General features: G+C 35.4%; 2 protein-coding genes across 2 annotated transcripts; both read left to right on the top strand.

Annotated features, from left to right (window-relative positions):
- The first annotated feature begins 8382 nt into the window (after positions 1–8382).
- On the top strand, positions 8383–10055 carry LOC116131262 (chlorophyll a-b binding protein, chloroplastic). The gene is made up of 5 exons (XM_031416923.1): positions 8383–8535; positions 8796–8981; positions 9092–9129; positions 9217–9731; positions 9827–10055. The coding sequence occupies exons 1-5, from the start codon at positions 8480–8482 to the stop codon at positions 9842–9844; spliced, it is 813 nt and encodes a 270-aa protein (XP_031272783.1). The 5' UTR covers positions 8383–8479; the 3' UTR covers positions 9845–10055.
- A 1640-nt stretch (positions 10056–11695) lies between these two features.
- On the top strand, positions 11696–13306 carry LOC116131263 (chlorophyll a-b binding protein, chloroplastic). The gene is made up of 5 exons (XM_031416924.1): positions 11696–11786; positions 12047–12232; positions 12343–12380; positions 12468–12982; positions 13078–13306. The coding sequence occupies exons 1-5, from the start codon at positions 11731–11733 to the stop codon at positions 13093–13095; spliced, it is 813 nt and encodes a 270-aa protein (XP_031272784.1). The 5' UTR covers positions 11696–11730; the 3' UTR covers positions 13096–13306.
- Positions 13307–15350: the final 2044 nt, after the last annotated feature.

Raw genomic sequence — 15350 nt, 5'->3', positions numbered from 1 at the left:
TGTAACTTTTGAGCAACCTGCCCATAATAATCCGTCCATCTATATACACTCTTTGACTCCTGAGTGAATGCCTGAGTAATGAGAGAAAGTGTCCTTAATTACTACTCCGTTAAAGTGGATGAAAGTAATCAATTCTCATTCATTTTTCACCACAAAACGGTAATTTTTGTATGAGTAAACGACTTTTTCCCACCTAAGATTTGTTTTAATGACACTTTACTACCTAAAAGTTTCAAAATACAATTTTCTCACTCAAAGTTTATATTATGTTAATACTTAAAATACAATTCACTTTTTTAACTAACGTTTGACGAGTTAAAAGGAGTTAGGGAAAAAGTTGTTTACTGTTGTTGTATCGGACACATTTTGTGTATTTAGATGTGTGTTTTTGCAGAAATAAAATATCATTAATTAATCACTAAATAATTTTTTTTCTTGATAAAATACTTTTAGATTCCCCCAATTTTATAAAAGGGTAATACCACATTTATAATACAATCTCACAAACTTTCTCTCACAATTTTGAAATGACAGCTCACAATGGGTTCCACCTGTCTAACAATGAGTCTTGTCTGCCTAATTACGAGCTGAATAATTGTGAGGTACCACGTCAAAATTATGAGAAAAAATTAGTGAGATTGGGTTGTCAGTCAATATTTATTGTTTACAAAAATTAATGTTGTGGCTTCCAGAAATCAATGATCAACTATTTTTATCGTTCCAAATTGTACATATTCGGCCCGATTGACCTTGAAGGAATTGAATTGGATGTGTGTGTGAATTGTGATTAATGAAAATCAGCAAAGAATGATAGAAATATAACACAAAACAATTTTCAAAGTGGTTCAGTGAACTATTAACTCTCAGGCTTACTTACCTTATTAATACGTTGAGTACAAAATTAAGACTAATTTCTCAAATTGCTAACCCCTTATAATGAGTTTTGTGGGGTTATTTATACAAAAATTTGATAACTTCCCTCTCAAATTGTTGACCTCTTACAATCAGTTTTATGGGATTATTTATACAAAAATTTGATGATGGTTAAATGAAGGATTTTTGGGATTGTGGCTTAAACATAGGGAGTTAATCTCATGATTAGCTCAATCACGCCAAATTTGGGGATTACATGATTTAATACCGAATTTATCTCCTTGATTCTAAGGAATAAGATTTATATGTGACCTGTGAGACAACTGAGCTTCATCCACCTTCACTTTCTTTAAGCTATAGCTGATTTTGAGCTTACTGTAAACTCTCGCACAATTTTAACTTTTTCTTGATAAAAATATTTAATTTTAAAATAATTAATGCTGTAGCTTCAAGAAATCAATGATCAATCAGCTTATCGTTCCAAATTGTACCATCCCAAATTGCAATAAATAAAAAAGGAGGTCATGTCGAAAAGCAATGCAGTCAAATTCTAAGATTATAAAACTGACATTGACATAAACCATTTTTAAATCACAATTGAATGCCAGCATTTTATATCGACATTTTTAGGTAGAAGTACAGAATATTTATTAGCACTTTTAAATCATCAATTAATTGATGCAACAGGTTCTAGAAATGAATTACCTCATACTTCATCCTGTCTAAAACCACAACTTTAAAATTAGAGGACAAGAAGAAGATTGTCAGTAACTTCATCATATATTTTAAAATTGCAGAAGCGCCTTCTTACATTGAAAATGGCCGTTGTAGCTTAAACCAACGTCATTTACAAAGTGGACACCTTTTTTTCTAACTAAAACTTGAAAGAATAACAAGAATTAATAAATTAATAAAAGCACAAAACTTAACCTCAAACATTTGTCACGTTGGCACTTACTCATGAACTCGACGGAATTATTTATATAATTTAAACAGCAGGCGTGACAAATTAAGCCTGATACAGGCAATTGCGGCACCTTATGCAAACCTTAAATCATGCATGAACCTTGATGTGAAGAAACTACTTAAACGTCATCGTTGAGAGCTCCATTTTATCTAACATGCTCTCATAGTTTTCCAGTTGACAATAGAATTTAAAAAAAAATAAATAAAAAAAAATTTTGCTTGTTCATTAGCATAAAGGGGTATTCTTCTAACAATCATCACGATGATGATAATAATATCAATAAGGTTGACTAAGCTAAAGATGGAGGGAATATACGTATAACCATGATGGAGGTATCTGGCCGTCCAAAAGACCGACATCCCCAATATTCCTATAAAGAATATATGAAATCAGTTGGATTAGGTGGTTTCATTTTGCAAGCAATACTTGCATCATGCCATATATTAAAAACAAAACCCTGATGCTTGGTCGGCATCTAATCTTAATGAATATTACCTAACGGACTGTAACTTCAAATTTTTTCGGAGAATATTTACTCCATTTTTTTGTATGCTTTTGATTTATTTTTTTCCTTTCATGGAATTGAAAGGTCAAAACATCGAACAAGTGGGTTCGTTAAGAGATTCCCATGCTTAAACCATTACGAATACTTTGAACAGCTTTTTGTTTTGGTCCAAAATATTACATCGAGGGAGACCACATGTTTCCCATCCATGCAAGTTATTGAAGAAGAAAAAAAAACCCTTAATGGAGAAAAAAATTGTTCTGTAATAACTAAATCAATCGAGCTGGAGCCACCTTTGTTTGGATGCCAAGAAAAAAGTAGAAAAAGAGAGAAAGAAAAATTTGATAATAACATGCTAGATTAACTAAACTAAACCCCACTTAATTTAAAAAACAGAAAGAGGCTCTTGGAAGCTTTAATAAACGACTGTATCTGTAAGTAAACAATTATGGGATAGAATCCCTTCTTTTTTAAAGAATTAGTACAATAATTAACTAATTAAATTAAATTTATTACTGTGATTAAACAAGTAATGGAAGGTTGAGTTTAGGTGTGGTAAAAAAAAGGGTTAATGATAGATATTGCTTACGATTCCATGATAAGTACATAATTGTAGACAGATGGGGTAGTATTATGCTGTATCTAATCCGGCAATCGTCATGATTATAATTGATAGCAAAAGATATCACGCTATAATAATACAAATTAACTTCTTAATCATGACGTACATTCCAAATTGTCCTTCCCCTTTCCTTCCCTTTCCCCCATAGTTTACACTTTTGACTTCATCTTAAACTTCTGTCACGTCACCATTAATATTAATTAATTTTTTCTATTTTAATTAATTAAGAAAATGTCAAACACTAATCATGTATTAATTTCTGATTAATATTAATCCGGGCCATATGGATATGGTATTCTTGGATACGGTTTACATCAGAATTTATTGGATAGGGTTTACATATTTTTCAACTTTTAATGAGATGGGGCAGTGGTGTGGGATGCTTATACTACAAGAAAGGGTGTTAATAGTTTCTCTCTTTGATTTTTGATTTGATATTATAATTAGACTTGTTGGAGTGTCCCAGATGCGCAGCTAACCCTTTATTTAATTTGATTGATCAAATGATAGACACAAGATTTTTATTTGATTACTGCTAAACGCACAGTGTTGTAGACTTTAAACGCAAAACATCCATTGTCTTTTTCAATGTAAAGGTTCAGCTAATTGAATTTTCAAGTCATTGCAGTTTTGCTGTGATTCTTTAAAGGTACAACAACAGTTAAAGGAAGAGGAGGAAGACATTATGGTAAACATGGTGTAGCTTGAAAAAAAAAAATTAAAAGAAAGAGGTGTACTGATTATCACCCATATCGACCTAAATTAAACGAGGCAAGGCTACCACTGACCCAGTAATTTTATTGTCTCTAATTATATATCAAGATGGTCATGTTTTATCAAGAAAATAATTGCAGGACCAAAATGCTGCAAATAATTGTTATATCTATTGAACTTGAAGCATTCTCATCTAGTTTGATGTTTAGTGCAAATGACCCTACAAAGTTAGGCTCAAAGTCTGAAAATGTTAGGTGAGTGTGGTTTTTTTGTGTAGGGCAATTTAGGTTTTACAAGAGCATGCTGGGGTTGTCCCTCCAAAGTGTAAATTACAAGTCCAACAATCCCAATTTGAGGAGATCTTGAAATGTACTCATCATGTGAAGATTTTGCAAGTAATGGTATCAAAATTATGAAGAAAATATAATTAAATCTCGATCATTTTTCTATGCGTGTAATAAACCTACCAGCATGTGGGAATATAATGAGTGGTTCAATACATAAGCTTATATATATATATATATATATATATCAAACAGCATAATCGAATTTGGGGGGCCAAAAGAGATGGAGAATCCGACACAATAATCCTACTTTTTGAGGTTTGGCAAAGTTGTTATAGTCATTATAGCAACCAAATTTTGCATTATTTAGTACTTTCAGAAGAGCAAAAAAACTCGAGTATGAGAGTGCTATGGCAGTTGTTTTCTCTTTTGCCCCCCCTCAAATGTCATGATGCCAAGGACTACTTCTTCGCTTGTTGACTCCGCAACAAAGGAAAGAGATAGATCTATGGCGATATAATCGACCCCACTTCTTTTCGTATCGGTTTTTTTTTTCACTGAAGTTATAATTCTCATGTAGACATTATTAGGGAGGCTGTGTTTTGCTGATATAATTAATTTCTCATAACACATAATTACAGTACTAATAGCTAGCACATGCCTGCATGAAAAAGTAGAATCCAAAGCTTTATAATTAATCAAGTAAACCCATATGAAATATTTACTCTCAATTTGCAAAAGATTGCCCAATCCTATCAAACCTGCTTTCATTTTGTTGTTAGACCTGAAACATTCACTAATTACATTAAAAATATAATTGCTTTGCTATAACCACCATTTGCTTCCTTAAAAGATCTGAAATTTCTCTTAATGCAGTGGTTAACCATATATCCGCTTAAACACCAGACCCATTTTTGTGACAGTGTTGCTGGTAAACCCTACCAAACTTGATTCCTTGGTCGGTGATTTACTGTAAAAAAATTTTACCGGAAACATAATTATTGCAACTAAGTATCATGTGTTTATGTCGAAAAATTGGATATTCAAATCAAGTTTTGATGATGTTGGAGAAGCTATTTTTGTGATTTTTGAACTCTAATGGGTTGGCTTGACAGTCAATAAGGTTTGCTCTCTTCATTAATTTCCTTGTTTCGAACCTTGGGGTCACTTATCACATTTGTGACTTATCTTAGAACATTGGGTTTGTAGGGTATTTAATAGACTCCGAGAATTAATCGAATTGTGCACAAACTTGTCCAAACACCTCAGTTATTAAAAAAAAAAAAAAAAAAAGAAATTGTGATTTTTGTGGTTAAGGAATTGAGGACAAGTTGATAGATAAAGACATAAGAGTCCGTGGTAGTGGGGCTCAACTTTATCTACTTCAAAGTTAATGCAAATGGGAGTTATGATTTTGGCTAAAGAATGAAGATAAGAACTAAGTTGTGGAATCCAGATTGAGATTTTCACTTCCTCTTACCAAACAATGTACGGCTGCAAGAGACAATATTTTAAATTGAAAAGATATACAGTTTAATCTTTTTCTATTAAATTTAAATTTAAGATTTTTTTTTTTTTACATGTGTTTGGACCCAAAAATTGCCCAGATTAAATTTATGGGCCCTGGGATTCATTCACTGACAACAATTACAGGAGTCTCTTTTGGGCCAATTGCGGGCTCCAACAGCCCATCAATTCCCACGCCATGTCGCTGAAGAAAAACGCAAGCATTTCTCCATGTTCTTCTTTTTAGGTTAATCTTTTAGAGTTGAGATATTAATGAAGGGTAATTAGGTAATACTCTACTTACAATCCAATTTCACAAACTCTCTCTTATAATCCCTACATGACGGTTCCCATTCTTTTGCTGACGAATTTTCAGCTCCTAGTTTTGAGAAATTCATCAACAAATTTGGGAGCTGAAAAATCATCAGTAAAAAACTGAGAGCTACCATCTAGGGGTTGTGAGAGAGCAGGGCGGACCCAGGCCCCTTGAGGGTAGGCCCAGGCCTGCCCTCAACTTTAAAAAAAAAATTGAAAAGTTTTTTTAAAGGAAAAAAAAAAAAAAAAAAAAAAGTTAAAAATTAAAAAATTAAAAAGTTAGGTTTTGTCTCTTTTATATTCAAGTTTTTCTTTCCCAATTCCCAACTTACCTTTTACATGCGGATCTGATTTGGAGTGATTGTAATCTATATTTTCGTAAACTTTTGTGTATTTTACTTTTGTTAGAGTTGTGATTGAGCTCTAAATTTGTGTAGAATATTTTTGGTGGATTTGTGGTTGTTGTAACTGATAATCCTATTTTTCTTATGATTTTGTATTGAATTTCAATAGGATTTAGGATACTTCTTATACAATTTGGGTCATAATTGCTACCTAATTCTATTAATTTGTTTTTGCAAGCCTAAACTATGATTTTGAGAATAAATGATAGTTTTGACCGTAAATTACGTAACTTGAGTTTGGAAACTCATAATGACATGATTTTATAAGCTTTGGAAAGCTAAGAAGCAGAGCTACAACTTTCATGTTTTGGGTTTTTCCTAATTCTGACTGGACAACGGTGAAAACTTGGCTTGAAATCATGAACAGTATGTTAGAAACTGAAGAAAAATGTCTTTGGATATACTTTAGTATTTCTGCCGTAACTTGCGCTGTAGACCTCAGATTGTGCTGATTCTTGAACGAGTAGAAAGATAATTTAAAGGGCTACAATTCATATGTTTAACACTTTTCCATATTCAGACTCTTTCATGCTCAAATTTGGCTCGAAAGATTCTTGCCGCGGCGAAACTGCATCAGATGTGAAAAATAAAACGACGTGTTTTGGCTTGTTAGGGCTTGGTCCTTAAGTGAAAGAGGTATAAATTAGCACAAAAATGAAAGAAAAGGGGTTTTGGTTTGTCATTTGGAAGGCAGCTTTTAGAATGAGAAGATTATTGAAGGTTTGGGCTTCAAATTAAAGAAGATTTCTCAATCTTTTGCTTGTTTTTTAATGATGAATCTTGATTCAGTTTGTTTTTGTTATTTTGTTTTGTTTTTGAGTATGAACTGAGTTGTTTAGCTAGGGTTTGATGTAACCTTGATACAATGATTCAAATTTATATGAATTGATTTACTTTGAGTTTTAATTTCATGATTGAGTGTTTATCTCTTTGCTTAATGACTTTTGGATGTTTGATCACCATTTAAATGTGTGTTGTTCACAATGAGACTGAGAAGTGATTTGTGATTGTGCCTCTTGGGATAAACACTGTAGATTAAGCAAAAGCTAGAGATAGGTTTAGCGATTTATGAAATCTAGATAGAATTCCATAAAGCTTAAAAGACTTTGAACTATTAATCTTCATTTTGTTGGGTGCATAAGCTTAATTATGATAAGTAGGAAAATATAACCTGAGAAAGTATGTTTTACAACTTAAGGAATTCCATTTTCAATCAAAGAATTAGAACTTGGGTAATAGATTCTATGATTTGGGTTAGCGTATCTAGGTGAAATCAACACCCTAGCATTTTGTTTAATTAATTAAGTTGTTGGGTTTTGCTTCAATTAGGACTTAAACTAGAGAAATCAGTACTTAGTAATACTATCCTTGTGGGAACGATACTCAAATTATCACTTTATTACTTTTTGCGACTAATGCAGTTGCTACATTTGCATGTTTGTAAAAAATACGCATCAGTAAACTCTTTTGATTATATTAGATTTAAGTGGATCATTAGATTCCGATAGTTTTTTTTATCTCTTCACATTGAAGAGGTTTTTCTACGTAACAATTTTCTGGTGTTTCCTTGTGAATTGGATGTTATTTTCTTATGTTTTTATTAGTTGATTGGCAAAGAGTGGCAGAGCAAGGAGCCCCCCCTGAGCAAAAATCCTGGGTCTGCCACTGTGAGAGAGAGTTTGTAAAATTAGGTTATGAGCTAATTTTTATTGATTAATGAAAGTAATGCTCATTAAAAAATAATCTTAGATGTACAACTTTATACAAAAAATTTCATACAAATTGACGTGGCATAATGTAAATAGATGAATGAATACTCAACTCTAAGATAATTTGAATTGTAATGTGATGAGAAAATATAAATGGAAGATAAAAGTTATCTTATTTCAAAATTTTAAAGGAAAATTTCGCCTCAATGGACGTGATAAATGGTTCAACACTCTCGTAGCAATTACTATAGTATTGTTGACACGTCATTGACTGTATTTCTGTACACTAGAATCACAGAAGCTACGGATTTTTTTGATGCACGAGGGACACGAACTTACAATCTGAACCACCAACTGGAGATATATCCAAGTAAGCAGAAGAATAAGAGGTGGAGATGCACGATATCAGATTCTTCATGCCACATGGCATTGCATTAGCCAATTAGACATCCACTCTTCTATCCTTGGAGATAAGGCCCTTCATACATTAACACATTTGTATCTCTTCACTTCCATACCCCAAAGTCAATTATTTTCACATACAACTTGAAGAGAAACTTTCGGCTAATAGCCTGAAATAATGGCTTCTGTGTGTGCATCTTCTGCTATTGCAGCTGTTGCTATCTCCTCTCCCAGGCAAGTTCTCTCTTAACAACCATGTTAACCAACTTTTGAATGTCTTGAACTATCAGTTACTTGTTAATCACATATATATGATCACGTTTTATAATGTTTTATCAGTTAGAAACCTTATTTGATCATAGTACCAGATGGGATTTTCTTAGAGAAATAGAGAGAAGTTGACTATAGATTGCGTTTAGAGGAGACAATGCAAACTATTTTGATGAGTCAAATGAACTATGTAAGTTTATATTATATATATCTATTGCATGCAGTTCCCAGAAGAGTGGATCTATTGTAGGATCCACAAAGGCTTCTTTCCTTGGTGGGAAGAAACTGAAATTGAGAAAGTATGTAGCACCAGCTGGAACACGATCGGTTTCAGTGAGTGCAGCCGTAGCTGACCCTGATAGACCTATCTGGTTCCCAGGCAGCACCCCTCCACCATGGCTTGATGGCAGGTTCACTACTGACTCTATTCTTTTTCTATATATTTTACTTTCATTCGTGTGTAAATTATTTAAATCAAAAGCTTCAAAGAATTTTTATTCAAGTCCTGTTTTGCATGCAGCCTTCCCGGAGACTTTGGTTTCGATCCTCTTGGTCTTGGTAAGATATAAACCTGATATAGATTAATTTAATTGTGAGAGTATGAAAATAGAAATAATAATGTTGTTTCTGGTATTTAATTAACAGGATCTGATCCTGAGACCCTGAGATGGAACGTGCAATCAGAACTTGTACACTGCAGATGGGCCATGTTGGGAGCAGCTGGTATTTTCATCCCAGAATTCTTAACGAAGATTGGAATCTTAAATACTCCTTCATGGTACAGTGCTGGAGAACTTGAATACTTCACTGATACCACTACCCTCTTCATTGTTGAGATGATATTCATCGGGTGGGCCGAGGGGAGACGGTGGGCTGACATTCTGAAGCCAGGATGTGTTAACACTGACCCAATTTTCCCCAACAACAAGCTCACTGGAACTGATGTTGGTTACCCAGGTGGGCTTTGGTTTGACCCTCTTGGATGGGGTAGCGGTTCTCCTGAGAAAGTTAAGGAGTTGAGGACTAAAGAGATCAAGAATGGAAGGTTGGCCATGTTGGCTGTGATGGGTGCGTGGTTTCAACACATTTACACTGGCACTGGCCCGATTGACAACCTCTTTGCCCACCTTGCTGATCCTGGTCACGCCACCATTTTTGCTGTAAGTGCAGCCTCACCATATATATTTGAATTCTGATCTTTTATAAATCAGTTTCTTGTTCTGACTAGTGATTGTTGTATTTAAATTTGTTTCAGGCGTTCACCCCCAAGTGAGACAACTACCTTTATAAGTGTGGGAGATAAAATTTCACTTCACATAAGGGGTTGAAAAGATCATGTAATTTTTCTTATTGAAGTTCCATGGTATCATTAGAACTTGTATTAATTGCCTGTGTGTTTATGCGTTCTATAGAATGCTCCTGCGATGTACAAATACCTCTGTGAACCTAGATGCCGTGAATATAAATTCAGTTGGAAACCAAAATTGTCTGTAGAAGCACCATTAATTCTCTGCAAATCTACCAATTGCCCAGATTAAATTTATGGGCCCTGGGATTCATTCACTGACTACAATTACAGGAGTCTCTTTTGGGCCAATTGCGGGCTCCAACAGCCCATCAATTCCCACGCCATGTCGCTGAAGAAAAACGCAAGCATTTCTCCATGTCCTTCTTTTTAGGTTAATCTTTTAGAGTTGAGATATTAATGAAGGGTAATTAGGTAATATTCCACTTATAATCCAATCTCACGAACTCTCTCTCATAATCCCTACATGACAGTTCCCATTCTTTTGTTGACGAATTCTCAACTCCCAGTTTTTGGAAATTCATCGACAAATCTGGGAGCTAAAATCATCAGTAAAAAACTGGAGCTACTATCTAGGGGTTGTGAGAGAAAATTTGTAAAATTAGGTTGTGAGCGAATCTTTATTGATTAATGAAAGTAATGCTCACTAAAAAATAATCTTAGATGTACAAGTTTTTACAAAAAAATTTCATACAAATTGATGTGGCATAATGTAAATGGATGACTGAATAGTCAACTCTAAGATAATTTGAATTGTAATGTGATGAGAAAATATAAATGGAAGAGAAAAGTTATCTTATTTCCAAATTTTAAAGGAAAATTTCGTCTCAATAGACGTGATAAATAGTTCAACATTCTTGTATCAATTACTATAGTGTTGTTCAGTGTTTTGAAAACCGGATCGGACCGTCCGGTAGAATCGGTTCGACCAAGAGCCGACGATATCTTCTGTTTGGTATCTTCTAAAAACCGGTATTTTTAATTAAACCGGATTGAGCCGCGATTGGACCGTCGGAATAGTGTCGAGTCGATGTCCAATTGCAACTCAATCCCGTCGGATTCCAGTATCATTCGAGGGAGAAAACACTACCATTCAACTTGACGGCATCTCCATGACAAAAAACCCATCCATTTTCAGTGGCCGTCGTCCATCCTTCGTCGCTCGCCGTCTACCTAAAGTTCACGCGACCGTCAGACTTTCTTCTTGATTCCGGCAATTTTTGGCGCCGATGGAACTCCCTAACACCACCATCAGATTTGTCGGAACCTATACATCAAAAGCCCCATGATTCCAAACTTTGATTGGCTGTCGATCGTTGCTGCCGCCACCACTCACCAGTCTCTTCGCGTGATAAGGGGTGTTTTAGACAGATTTCAAACCTTAAGGGAGTATTATAGGGGTGTTTTTGATGAATTTCAAATATTTAGGGATTAACAATAATTTTACAGGATACAGTCCAACCGGAAACCGGACCCTTGAACGGGTCATAGTCCGGTCCAGTTTTGGAATATTGGTATTGTTGACACGTCATTCAGAATATAGTATTGTTTTGGTCTCTGTTTTTCTGTACACTAGAGTCACAGGACCTACGGATTTTTTTGATGCATGAGGGACACGAACTTACAATCTGAACCACCAACTGGAGATATATCCAATAGGAGGTGGAGATGCACGATATCAGATTCTTCATGCCACATGGCATTGCATTAGCCAATTAGACATCCACTCTTTTATCCTTGGAGATAAGGCCCTTCATACATCAACACATTTGTATCTCTTCACTTCCATACCCCAAAGTCAATTATTTGCACATAAAACTTGAAGAGAAACTTTTGGCTAATAGCCTGAAATAATGGCTTCTGTGTGTGCATCTTCTGCTATTGCAGCTGTTGCTATCTCCTCTCCCAGGCAAGTTCTCTCTTTACAACCATATTAACCAACTTTTGAATGTCTTGAACTATCAGTTACTTGTTAATCACTTATATATGATCACGTTTTATAATGTTTTATCAGTTAGAAACCTTATTCGATCATAGTACCAGATGGGATTTTCTTAGAGAAATAGAGAGAAGTTGACCATAGATTGCGTTTAGAGGAGACAATGCAAACTATTTTGATGAGTCAAATGAACTATGTAAGTTTATATTATATATATCTATTGCATGCAGTTCCCAGAAGAGTGGATCTATTGTAGGATCCACAAAGGCTTCTTTCCTTGGTGGGAAGAAACTGAAATTGAGAAAGTATGTAGCACCAGCTGGAACACGATCGGTTTCAGTGAGTGCAGCCGTAGCTGACCCTGATAGACCTATCTGGTTCCCAGGCAGCACCCCTCCACCATGGCTTGATGGCAGGTTCACTACTGACTCTATTCTTTTTCTATATATTTTACTTTCATTCGTGTGTAAATTATTTAAATCAAAAGCTTCAAAGAATTTTTATTCAAGTCCTGTTTTGCATGCAGCCTTCCCGGAGACTTTGGTTTCGATCCTCTTGGTCTTGGTAAGATATAAACCTGATATAGATTAATTTAATTGTGAGAGTATGAAAATAGAAATAATAATGTTGTTTCTGGTATTTAATTAACAGGATCTGATCCTGAGACCCTGAGATGGAACGTGCAATCAGAACTTGTACACTGCAGATGGGCCATGTTGGGAGCAGCTGGTATTTTCATCCCAGAATTCTTAACGAAGATTGGAATCTTAAATACTCCTTCATGGTACAGTGCTGGAGAACTTGAATACTTCACTGATACCACTACCCTCTTCATTGTTGAGATGATATTCATCGGGTGGGCCGAGGGGAGACGGTGGGCTGACATTCTGAAGCCAGGATGTGTTAACACTGACCCAATTTTCCCCAACAACAAGCTCACTGGAACTGATGTTGGTTACCCAGGTGGGCTTTGGTTTGACCCTCTTGGATGGGGTAGCGGTTCTCCTGAGAAAGTTAAGGAGTTGAGGACTAAAGAGATCAAGAATGGAAGGTTGGCCATGTTGGCTGTGATGGGTGCGTGGTTTCAACACATTTACACTGGCACTGGCCCGATTGACAACCTCTTTGCCCACCTTGCTGATCCTGGTCACGCCACCATTTTTGCTGTAAGTGCAGCCTCACCATATATATTTGAATTCTGATCTTTTATAAATCAGTTTCTTGTTCTGACTAGTGATTGTTGTATTTAAATTTGTTTCAGGCGTTCACCCCCAAGTGAGACAACTACCTTTATAAGTGTGGGAGATAAAATTTCACTTCACATAAGGGGTTGAAAAGATCATGTAATTTTTCTTATTGAAGTTCCATGGTATCATTAGAACTTGTATTAATTGCCTGTGTGTTTATGCGTTCTATAGAATGCTCCTGCGATGTACAAATACCTCTGTGAACCTAGATGCCGTGAATATAAATTCAGTTGGAAACCAAAATTGTCTGTAGAAGCACCATTAATTCTCTGCAAATCTACCAAGACTAACAAATTCTGTCCGAACCAAAAAAAAAAAAAAAAAAAAAAAAATCATTTCAAACTTTACAGAATCACTCAAGAATCAAGACTAATAATTTTTTTTTTTAAAAAACTATCTCTAGATGGTCGAGTTGTTCGACATGGATTATTGGATGTATTACTTAAAAGGTCTTGAGTTAAAGTTCCTTCTCGATTGTTAAGTTGGTCGGAACACCCCTGGTTATAAAAAATAAATAATAATCTTTTTAAACAATTGGCTGACTTATGTGAAAAGAGTTTTGTTGAGTAAAAAGGTTGAATTTTACTACTAAAAACATAACAAAATTTATAGTTGAATTGTAAGAGCCAGCCCACCAAACAGGTCGGCATGAGGGTGCTGAGCTGCAGCCGCTACAGAGTTTGAAAACGGTAAGACTTGTGAGGTGGCTTTTGGGGGTTTAATTATGCAGAATTTTCGCAAGAAAGCTAGTTTTTGGCAAAATGGTTTCATCACTACGACAACTTTGTTTTGTTTATTGAAGCCAAGTCAATATGATACACTTGAGCTTTACTTTATAGTAAATGAACAAAATCAAATCCTATATTATTGGATTGAAGGCTACTTTCTCATAATATTTAAAGGCACGAGAAGCTTCGAGTATCTCTGGCCATGATCCCAACTGGACTACAGCTATAAAAAGGAGTAAAGAGGGAGTTTAAGTATATTTTATGGGCTAATTGCACACCAGCTAACCTGCATAATACATGGATGGATTGCACAAAATATAAAAATTCACTCAACTCAAGTATGTCCAAGAGGGCACAACCCCTCCCCCACCCAAAAAAAAAAAAAAAAAAAAAAGGTTAGATTCAAATAGACATAATTAAATTGTTAGATTTTTAATGTAAATGGTATAGGTTACGAGATATCATTGGGTGGTGTTGGTTTAGTATTTTAGATAGGATTTTAGGGATAGTATTGGGTTATTGGATATGGGAGATTACGAGGTAAATTTTAAAAATTTATAAAAAAGCCCTTAGGTTTAATTTACATAAAGACCCTAACATGTAAAATGACAAAAACACCCCCCCATCTGCAGTGTCAGATTCCGGCCACCACCGCCGGAATCTGGCCGGAAAATTTCGTTACGGCACAGACTTGTCGGATCTGTGCCGTAACACGTCGTTATGGCCTTTTCCGGCTAGATCCATGGTGGATCTGGCCGGAAAAGGCCAGATCTACCGTTTGTTTTGGCCGTCGACGGCCGGAAAATGCCAAACGACGGCCATCTTTGGCCGTCAGCGACGGCCAAAGATGTGGCCGTCGTTTTCGGTCAACGACGGCCAAGATTTGGCCGTCGTTGACCGTCAACGACGGCCATTTCTTTGGCCGTCGCTGACGGCCAATCTGGCCTTTTCCGGCCAGATCCGTGGTGGATCTGGCCGGAAAAGGCCACAGCGGTGAACTTCCGGCCATTTCTGGTCGGAAGTTTGGCCGTTGTACAGATTCCGGCTATCACCGACGGTGGTGGCCGGAATCTGACAAGTTGGGTTGATGGGGGTGTTTTTGTTAATTTTTAACTTTTTTTTTAGGGGGTATTTAGTGAAATTAATAACTTATGGGGTTAAAATGTAATAAAAAAAATGGGTAATATTTTGAGAATATTGTACCAAACGCTATTTGAAAAATAGGATCCGAAATAGGGATAAAAATATTACACCAAACGCAGCCATTATTATTATTTTTTATAAAAAGCAACAGTTAAGTGAGAAGATTTCATATTTTTTATATGTTTTGACAAAATTTTCATCCTTTACATTAATGGTTTTAACCGTTTTTTTTTTTTTTTTTTATGATTGAGTATTCGCGCCAACTTTCGTGCGTTTATTAATCCTTTAAGACTCTGAAATTACCGTTGGATAAGAGCTGCAATGCCACTGTTATTAAGAGTCGTGGAGACTTAAATCAAAAAATCATGTTAGATTCCCGTCTACTCTTTATCATTAAAGAAACTCGAACATTGAGA

This window comes from Pistacia vera, unplaced genomic scaffold (genome assembly GCF_008641045.1).
Source record: "Pistacia vera cultivar Batoury unplaced genomic scaffold, PisVer_v2 Contig230, whole genome shotgun sequence".
Taxonomy (NCBI): Eukaryota; Viridiplantae; Streptophyta; class Magnoliopsida; order Sapindales; family Anacardiaceae; genus Pistacia; species Pistacia vera.
Note: the sequence above shows the minus strand (reverse complement) of the source record. Positions and strands in the feature narration are given on the sequence as shown.

Bases quoted from the DNA above. Each gene is read 5' to 3' on its own strand.
- LOC116131262 (XM_031416923.1), top strand. From the start codon at position 8,480: ATGGCTTCTGTGTGTGCATCTTCTGCTATTGCAGCTGTTGCTATCTCC. The intron at 8,982-9,091 runs GTTCACTACTGA...TTTTGCATGCAG, and splicing joins CCACCATGGCTTGATGGCAG to CCTTCCCGGAGACTTTGGTT. The intron at 9,130-9,216 runs GTAAGATATAAA...TTTAATTAACAG, and splicing joins TTTCGATCCTCTTGGTCTTG to GATCTGATCCTGAGACCCTG.
- LOC116131263 (XM_031416924.1), top strand. From the start codon at position 11,731: ATGGCTTCTGTGTGTGCATCTTCTGCTATTGCAGCTGTTGCTATCTCC. The intron at 11,787-12,046 runs GCAAGTTCTCTC...TATTGCATGCAG, and splicing joins GTTGCTATCTCCTCTCCCAG to TTCCCAGAAGAGTGGATCTA. The intron at 12,381-12,467 runs GTAAGATATAAA...TTTAATTAACAG, and splicing joins TTTCGATCCTCTTGGTCTTG to GATCTGATCCTGAGACCCTG.